This window comes from Aptenodytes forsteri, unplaced genomic scaffold (genome assembly GCF_000699145.1).
Source record: "Aptenodytes forsteri isolate BGI_AS27 unplaced genomic scaffold, ASM69914v1 Scaffold184, whole genome shotgun sequence".
Taxonomy (NCBI): Eukaryota; Metazoa; Chordata; class Aves; order Sphenisciformes; family Spheniscidae; genus Aptenodytes; species Aptenodytes forsteri.
In genome coordinates this window covers 2,375,151-2,385,150 of record NW_008796078.1, presented here as the reverse complement: position 1 = coordinate 2,385,150, position 10,000 = coordinate 2,375,151, and the positions used below count along the sequence as shown (strand labels likewise).

General features: G+C 39.8%; 1 protein-coding gene across 1 annotated transcript in view; it reads left to right on the top strand.

Annotated features, from left to right (window-relative positions):
• Positions 1–10,000, top strand: part of DNER (delta/notch like EGF repeat containing) — an 86,761-nt gene that overhangs the window by 69,065 nt on the left and 7,696 nt on the right. Inside the window, exons 10-12 of the mRNA XM_009286721.1 lie at positions 2,005–2,118; positions 3,224–3,355; positions 9,204–9,450. Of these exons, the coding sequence (XP_009284996.1) occupies positions 2,005–2,118; positions 3,224–3,355; positions 9,204–9,450 (493 nt within the window). The remainder of the gene's footprint in view (positions 1–2,004; positions 2,119–3,223; positions 3,356–9,203; positions 9,451–10,000) is intronic.

The following is a 10,000-nucleotide window of genomic DNA, read 5'->3' as shown; positions in this document are numbered from 1 at the left end:
CCCCCAGTCTGCGGTCCCCTCTTCTGCCTCCATCCCCCCCCTGGCTGGCAAACGGACGAGAGCTGCTGTCGCTGGTCTGGACCGAAGTATCTGCCAGCGCGTACCTGTGGGCTTCTGGCTCCGCTGGCCGCTGCTGCTTAGCTGCAGGATGCTCAAACTAGAGTGCTCTGCCTTTTTTTGCTGCTGACAGACTGACCAAATGATTTCAGCAGGTCTGTAGAGAGCGAGTACAGACCTGCACTCACATGTGTGAGAGTGTGTATGTGTATGTATATATTAAAAAAAAAATATTTTTTTTTAATTACCACTATTAACTTGAGATGTTTATTTTTATATCTCATGTAAGCTTGCATTGCTGTACATAACTGCAGTGTTGAACACTAGAGAACTAAGTTCATTCCTTCTAATCGTTCACTCATTAAATAAAAGTGCTTGTATACATACATCTGATATATTATGTGTCCAATTTCTTCCTTTTTTTGTATTGATTTTTCTTTCTCATATTCTTTTCTCTAAAAACTCTTATTTTCTCACTAATTTTACCTCTGTATAGCTCTACATCTCGAACTCTCCAAATTCAAATTCACAAACTGCCCAATTCCAGTGCAACACAATTGATATTCAAGAAAGAGGCTGGGAAGGAGTAAGGCAGGATCAGCTGCATGTCCACTTTTCACATGTATTTGTCTAACCTCTTCTAGTCCTCCATCATTGTAGGTTCTGTAATCTCCACAAGCAACATAATTCCTTCACTGTCGTTCGCTACCTCATGATTAGAAACATTTTCCTGATGCCAAAGCTGTGTTGCGGTTTTTATACATAATAAACAGTATGAGTTTGTGCTTCTATTGACAACGCCTCTTTGCAGTTTGCAGGACAGTAAGGATTTAGAAACATGAACCACCTTAAAAAGTGAAAAATGTATTTGTAATTTGTAAGCGTTATCACATGGAAGCATTCAGAATCCTGTCTTGCTCTTCAGTTTGTTGAAATTCTTGTAAAAAGTATAAGAATGGGAAAACTTGAAGATAACTTAGGATTTTAGCTAAGTGGTCACTTTGGCTTCATTCCCAAGCAGAGAATGGTAATAAGACTTAGATTTAGACTTAAAACTTACATTAATGGATAAATTTAAGCAGGTCTTTTAAATGCAAGCTAATTTCACGGTAGTAGATACATTGTAAATGAAGTCCCACCAATCATTCATTACTCACATACGCACATTTATTTTTTTTCGTGTTTCAGTGCCATTCATGCACTGATTAGATCATTCATGTATTGATTTTTCTAGTTTTATCTGAAAAGTAGATCCAGAGAAAATGAAGCTTGTAGCAGTGGCAGCAGAGCCTCTCTCCCCATCCCCAGGTGGGAATCTGCTGGGCTTTATGTTCTGTATGCCAGATAAGGCTTGCACTGTCTTCTGCAAGGCAAAGCTGCTGAATTCACATAGCCTACACCTGAGAATGAAAGAGCGAAGGTAGTGGCATGAAGCTGAGCACCCCAATTATTTACTTTTAGCTATGCATTCGAATAAATTAATTTATCCTTTTATTGCTTTAGTTATACTCCTCAGTTTCCTGCAAAAGTCAATGAGAGGCATCAGAATGCTTATCTATACTATTAAAGAAGTTATTACATAAAATTCTTACTGAAGGCAATTATTGTTCACATTTTATTGAAGAATATTAGATAGGTGATCAGATTATGCTTTGTTATACCATTGGTTTTTCATAGACACTCCAGCAGGTCTTGTTAGCAGAAATTGCCCTAACGCTCTTATCCCAAAGCCTCAGCGGGTGGGAAGAGCAGAGAGGAGGCATGTATGTAAAAACTTTAGTCACCATGAAATATATGGCTTTAGTCTTATGGCATTAGCCTAATAGGACAGGTTTGGAGGTTGCACGTCATTGTGCTCATCCAGGTGAAGTTGGGTTATCACGTGTACCGATTTCATGCTGTCAGTATAGGTCATGTTAATGGCAATTACTGATTTTACCTTTCCAGGAAGGCACTGTGAATTGTACAAAGATCCTTGTGTTAACATCAACTGTCAGAACGGTGGCACTTGTGACAGCGAAGGTCTAAATGCTACGTGTATTTGTGCACCTGGATATACAGGTGAGTAATTTGTACGTTACACAGAACGTCTAGTTGTCAGCGTTCACTGTGTCCAAAAGAAGACAAATACCAAGTAAGACTCTGTCTCTTCAAGGAAACAAATTCATTTGGACTTTGCTGAATTGTAATCAGTCTAGTGAGAATGAAAAGTTCTTGGTATTACTTGCAACTGCTTGGAACTGTAAAAATTTTGCAGCAAAAAAAGCCCGTTACTAAAGAGAATTCACTAAGCTAACAGCTATTTAACATGCCTTATGACCTTACTGCTTGAGACTGGATTGCAGTTTAAAAACAACATTTTGAAGACTTCCAGGTAAGCCAATATACTAATTGGACACTGTTGAAACTGGAAAATGTTTTAACATTGACCTTAGTTACTGCGAGCTGAAGAAACAACTTATTCTGTTACCTTAATATGCAATTGCTAAAAGCCCTGAAGTGCTCGTTATGGATCAATTTACACTTTCAGAGTAATGGTAAGCAGCCCTTTTAATCCTTTGGCCTTGTATTTAAACTGACATGTTTGGTGTAATCCAAATGTCTGCTGTCAAGACAATTTACAACCTGATGCTCTGCTAGTCCTGTCAGGTAATATCTAATGTGATGGTAATAGATAAACCCACTCATAGCTGTTTTGTAGATCAAATCGTGCTTTTTCATCTGTGCTAATTAAAGGGCATTTTTTTTTAAAAGTATTAGCTTTCCGATGTACAGTGGCTGTTTCTCAGAGGCACTGATTATCTACATCATTGTATAGCATTTCAGAATGCACATGATAAATTGTTATACCACATTTTCTTGGGATGGAACTTATGTTTAAAGAAATGAGATACACATAATCTGGGTGAGGTTAGTCAAGTCACGTAGCCCTCAGACTTTGTTTTCACCTGGTTGAATGAGGATAATATTTCCTCCTTGGAGGCTACGTGAGACTTATTTCTTTAAACAGTTATAGAATACTTTTGATGTTCTGAGAATAAAGATGCTATTGAGCTATAAGGTGTTTTGCAGCTAGAGAAAAATTAAATGACTGATGATATACCTGCTACGTGAGGCACCTGCTATATAGAAGTTTGTTTTTTGTTGTTTTTTTTTCTGATACAAGGCGAAGAATGTGAAATTGATGTAAATGACTGTGACAGCAACCCATGTCACCATGCTGGAACTTGCATAGATCAGCCTGGTGGTTACACCTGCCATTGTCCACATGGATGGGTTGGTGCAAACTGTGAAATACGTAAGTTTTGTAGTTTTCTAAAAATTTCTAAAAATGATACATTATAATAAAGAAACTTATATTTGTCTCTAAATACCTATCTGCACAAATACTCTGAATCATCTGTAAATTATCAAAATTCTGTTAAATGCATTTTATTTTAGGCCATAACATTTCAAAAGTGGCTATGAAAGTTAGAAACATCTGTTTCTGGGCACCCTGCTTTGAGATGTGTTGGACTGGATTGTCAGAGATGCTGTCTCACAGCTGGGCACTAAGCAGTTTGCCTTTTAATTGCACTTACGCTTCAGAGCTTACTTCCACACTTACCTTGGGCAAAGTGTACTTCTGTAGTGCTATAAGCATGGTCCGAACGGACTTTTGTTGACTTCTGAGCACCTGCAGTTCTAGTGATGTTTCAGCAAAACCATTTTGAACTTGCTTACCTAAGGAAACAAGTCCTGTGTAACTGTGCGGTGACTTGCGTGTGCGTGCGTTTACCAACTTTTTCAGGAATAACTTTTCCAAGCATAGGCCGATTTCCACCAAATTTGTTAGAAAGGTAAAGGTCTCCAAAACAAAATATTTCCGAAGCATTTAGTAAGACTTAGAGAGGTTCCATTGGTGGGTCTTCCGAGGGAAGAGCTTCGGTGTGATCTTGCTTCTTAGTATAGAGAAAAGCTTCAGCGTAAGTGCATCCTTATAGAGCAGAAGAGAGTCCATGAGAGGAAGGAAGTATGAAGCCCAACTGTGGAAGAGTTAAAATGGAAATTAGGCTTCACTAGTTCTGCTGCTCATGGAGCTGCTTTGTATTTCCCTGATGTCTTGGTCTTGGGCTACAGATGTTGTCTTTACTAGGGAGTTTAGCCGTGTATTTAGCTGCTTGAATGCTCAGGTACTGTGGTCATAGATCCCTTCAAGTCATTATACAGCTACACAAGTTTGTGTGAGGGCATTTATGCCACTTAGCACAGCTCACGTTGCAGGGATAGGCGATAGATTAAAAAATAAACAGAAGGGACTCAGAAAGCTCCTATCGTACATTCATGAGAAAATACCTACACGAAGGCTGGAATAAAAAATGGTTTCTGAATCTTATTTAGGCAAGGAGCATATGAAGCTTCTCCTTTTTACTCTCTTTTACTTAAACGTTACTTAAACATATCAACTGCTTTTTAAGTTGATTTCTGTTCTTGACGTTAGTCCTTATTTCAACCCAGAAGACAACTCTGTTCACACCTGGACTGACACAAAAGTTTTATCTTGACAGGTTCATGACCTTCTCTCCCTGTAATTACTGGTTGTGAATTCAGTTTCAGTGCTTTCTGTCGAAAGCAAAGACTGCAGAAGAGCATTGCTAGCTGGTCCAGAGGTGGTGACAGCACTGCCTTTTTGTTGTCTCAGTGAATGGCGCACACGCTTCCCTGTGTGGTACGGAACCATCGTGACGTTGGGAGCACAATGTTGCGTGCTACCTGGATGCCATATTGCTCACGCTAAAAGATGCTCAGATGAGCTTTTACTGACACGGCGGCTGTTAGCGATACCTGAAACATGCATGTCCCAAGTTGATCAGCAAGGCAGTGCAGTTCTGCCTGCCTTAGCTAATAAGTAGTGGGCTGACAGACAGATGAGTTTAGTTCTCGGAGAAAGCAATAATCATCCTGGAAACATACTTCCTGGGGTACCTCAGTGTAGTAACAATTACATTTCTGTTATGTTAGGGAATGAATAGATGCCAAAGGGAAACAGATGGGCTTGCGTGCTTTCTGAGCCCTGCAGATGTGCTATAGGAAATCAGTGATGCTTGTTCTGGAGTCCTCCTTTGGCTGTCATGCTCTAGTCGCTAAGAGTTTGGCTGTTTGCACCACAGATACATATTGAGGTGCATATAAACACATGGGAAAATGAGAGAAGCAGAACAGAGGGTGGAGGGAGCCTTTTCTACTGTCCAGCTACTCAATTATTCCTGCTTCCCCCTGTGAGGGACGCATGCCCCCAGGCGCTATATATGACAGGTAGGTTCAAGCTTACATCCGTGGTTGGTCAACACTAACTCCTTTCTGACCGCGTTTGTAAGTGTACGAGAGAGAGACAGGGGATAAAACTCTGCTTAAACTTTGTTCTCTTGAGCCGAGGGGGTTGTCTCTGCTTAGTGCATGTTTCTCTACAGGTAGCGTCTGTTTATAGTTGAACTGCAGTGGCCTTGCCTGCTGCTCAAGAACTTGGATTTTCTGCTTGTATTACACACTTGCAAACTGTGTAAGTTAAAATGATGGGAAGAAGCAACAGCACTTTGCTGTTGCTGTTTTAAGCCTTTTACTGCCTTTTATCTTGTGACTGCTATGACAGGAGGCAGGGAATTATCTAAGAGTTAACTGGCATTGATAACACCGCAAGGCCGATTCTCAACCAGAAATATTAGACCTTTTCTTTCCATCTCAATATTTAGAGAGAATAATCATATAGTATTGTTCATGGCAATTGTTCTCAATTGAAGAGGTTGAAATTACTGTGTTTTTTATCCAAGAAATCAGGATAGCTAATAGAGTGTATATACGTAATAATAATAGTAATATAGGAGATACAAAAAAAAATGCAATCTAGAACATTCTGGTTTGGGTTGGTCTTAAAGGAATGGAAACAGGAAAAAAAAAATCTTTGCATAGTCACATAAAGATACATTTTGAAGAACAATTAAGTTTAAAATTTGAGGGTTACCCACAGTTTTTTCAATAAGCTTAACATCAACAAACGTCTGATGTTCCCTTGCTATTAAAGTCACTTTGACACAGCATCAAAGTAAAATGATGTGTTGTTATGGGACTCCATGGTACTTCACAATAGTCAGATATAAGTAAGGACATGCAGCCTCTCTAACCAACGCAGCGGCTTATGTACAAAGCTGTGGAAGCTTTCCTAAAGCGCTTGGATTTTAACAGGTATATAAAGGATTATGCAAATAGAGAGGGATTGAGTTTTGAAGAAATCACTTTACAGAAAGGATTTAAAAGCATTTTGATCTGCAGATTTGTTCTACAGAACTGTGTATCCATGGGAAGATCTTTGTGCTCACTGTCTTTCCCTGAGCTACGAGTTGACCAGCTGACGGGAACCCAATTCTAATCATATCTAGAAAGGCCACGTCCAGCTCTTTTATAAACAGGTGCGGCGCTTCTGATCTCACTGGAGCTGAGTCAGTGGTGCAGTGGATTTCTGTTCAGCTCTAAAGATTGAATCTATCAGTAAATCTGTTTCAGTTCATCTTTCCGTATCTCCTTGTCATATTTATCATATTGTTTCAGCAATTTGTACGTAGTGGTTAAAAATGTATTGGAAATTAAATTTAAACACTGCACACTGACTTCCTTTGTATTGGACCATCCCTCCGAATGCTAGAAAAAGGGATGATGAGGCCAGGCTTCAGGCTTCTCAAGGCGGGGACTGGTGCTCAGGAGCCGTTTGACTAAATAGATCACGTTATCTTTTGTGATTATCTGTTACTAGCCATGGAGGAGGCTGTTGGTATTTAATCTTTGTTGGAGAACAACTCTCTATTTACTATTAATAGTTCCCCATTTTTTCACCAGCTCTTTTATCTGCTTGAAGTGACTACCCTAACAGGATTTCAGGGTTATCTTCTTGTCAAACCGTACTCTTTAATTTTCAAGTGCTGTATATACAGCGAACTTGACAAGATGTGTGTTGCCTGGATGAACTGTGAAGTTTATTATATCATCTTACGGTCCTTACCAGTGTTAGCAATTCCAATTAAATAGGATTAAATCGGTCTTAATTATAAAGAGGATATTTTTCCTTTCAAAATGAAATGTATTTGCCTAAAAAGTTAATGGAGCATTCACTGTACAAATGCTTACAAAATGTCTCATATGAATTCTCTAATGCCTGCTGTTTTTTTGTTAATATCATTGCCTTTCCCACTTTTGTAATTATTAATGTAGTTACCAAGGTAAGCCAAACCATGTGGTTACTTGAAAACTAACATTATGAACAATTTCTAGTACAGACTGTGCGGTGCGCATTGAAATCTAATTCTTAATTAATTTTATGAACATTACTATGACAACTAAGAATACTGTGATTTTGAGCTGTCTTGTGTTTTTTCTAATCTTTGGAATATAAGCTGTTAATCTTCATCTTTCTATCTGGTGGGGAAGAAAGGAAGAAATTTCTCTCGTCCTTATCATCCAGGGATGGAAGACATGGAATCTAAATCAGAACTGTCTTGCCATATATCTGCGCACATTAGATCCGAATTTGGCCTAGTCTGACAACCTGACAGAAACCACCGTGTGTGACGAATGTGCCGCAGAACAGAAATAGAAACCCATCCCAAAGTGCACAGAGCACAGCTGTATTCTCCCCCTCATATCCCGGCTGGGCAAACTGCAGTAACAGCACTTTAGAAACGTTAAATCACTGAATGATGCAGGCTGATCAAAACTTTACTGATCTCTGAAGAAGATAACACAAACAAGCAGTCAGTCCTGTAAAATCGGCTCACATTTGTGGACCAAATGCCTAAGCAAGCCCCAGCTCAGAGGTGCTCTGGGACAACCTTTACTATTGTAAACGAAGAGCAACCATTTCTTCAAACTCTGCCCAGGTGAATCCCACAGGTTACAGCTTCGGGCTTTCTCCCTACCTTCCTCTAAAATGGATTTTTTTTTTTTTCCCCCCTGTACTTATACATTCCCCTGTATTTCTACCATAGGTGGAGGTTATATCCACAGACGCCACTAAATTTGTGAATTCAGCTCAGGTGGTTGAATCAGTTATCTGCCGTCATCAGCATCCTCAAGAGGTGGCTTCTAAGAGTATCTTAACATTCCCAAAGCATATGCTTGATAGCCCTTGTTGCCAGACTGTTTGTCTGGGAAAGCAATGCAGAAGTCCGTTTGAAAAAGGAACAGTCACTTGCTAGAAATAACTTTTGCAGAGTGTCAGATTTCTGTAGTCGGAATGATTCAAGTCTGTTCCTGGTTTGAAATAATTTATGAGACCATAGGCTTTTTAAGACTGCCAAAAATGAACCCTAGAGGCAAGTACAGGTTAATTGGAAATACTCTGACCCATGCTAGAGAAAAACAGATCTGAGGACATAGGCAATTGAGAGACAATCTGTTTGGCATTGATAGACAACAGTTTGGGCGTCAAGAATATTTATAAAGAAGGTCTGGAATACATAAATACAAGAAGCCTCTTCCAGATTGGCTTTACTTTAAGGTCTGCTTTGAGACCTCTCGGGGAAGTTATGCTTGAGAGAAGACTCTAGTGGGCTCAGTACTGTAGCACCTTATGAGATGCCCTTTTTGTCCTTGAAATGCTGAAGTCTCTGCAGTCTGGTGGAGATAGGCATAACAAAAGCCTGTGTTTCAAATTAAAAACCAAGCATGTTTAATACATATTAAGTCACACACTTTAGTGGAAGGGTTCACTAACTATTAGAACAAACTGCGCAGAGAACTGGTGCATTACTAGAAGCTTTTACATAAAACCTGCCTTCCTTTAGAGACCCTATGGTATATTATAACATAATGCAAGAATAACTAGACGACTGTCTATGACTTGGCTTATACAGGAGATCAAACTAGGTAAGTGTTCCTATATGACCTTAAAAATCTACAAAAAAGGTGGGTGAAGGATCAAGGTAGTGCTATTCAAATTTGTTGCATGTTAGGCATGGCGACGCATCCATAACAGAGCCTGGGAAGGTTCAAATTACATACCCCCCTAGCTTCAAAAGTCTCCACAGAAATATCAAACGTGACTATCATAAAAGAATTCGATTCAGCAGGAAGGATATAAATTACTAATTAATAATAACCTTTTATTTTTTTATCAACAGATCTGCAGTGGAAGTCCGGGCATATGGCAGAGAGTCTAACCAATATGCCTCGTCACTCCCTCTACATCATAATTGGGGCTCTCTGCGTAGCGTTTGTCCTGATGCTGATCATTCTGATTGTGGGAATATGTCGCATCAGCCGCATCGAATATCAAGGCTCTTCCAGGCCAGCCTATGAAGAATTTTACAACTGTAGAAGCATTGACAGTGAATTCAGTAGTGCAATTGCTTCTATCCGACATGCCAGGTTTGTTCTGGGGATGGTAATTTAAAAGAAGTCTGTTACGATATGTAATTTCAGTCCACGCGTAGTGCATCTAACTGCTGTTGGCAGAGAATGGGCTGCTTCGCTGTGAAAAGACAGGATCACCGGCATTGCTCGTTGTTTTTTTGATCCCTATTCTGTTCTCATCTGAAGTGTGATAATCCAGCACAACTCCTGGAAAACAGAGGGAGTTTAATTCTGAATTTCTTTGGTATAACAGGTGAAGAGGGACAGATGCAGAGTTCTTCGCCTGTAAGATCTTCTGTTTGGGATGTAAATACTCTTTAACTGATACACACAAGTAATTTGATTAGATAGCAAAGGCACGTTGATTTTTGTGACTAATTTACCAGATTATTTAGTGAGACTCACCTCAGTAAGTTTGCAGATGACACCAAGTTGGGCGGGAGTGTTGATCTGCTCGAGGGTAGGAAGGCTCTGCAGAGGGACCTGGACAGGCTGGATCGATGGGCCCAGGCCAACTGTATGAGGTTCAACAAGGCCAAGTGCCAGGTCCTGCACTTGGGCCACA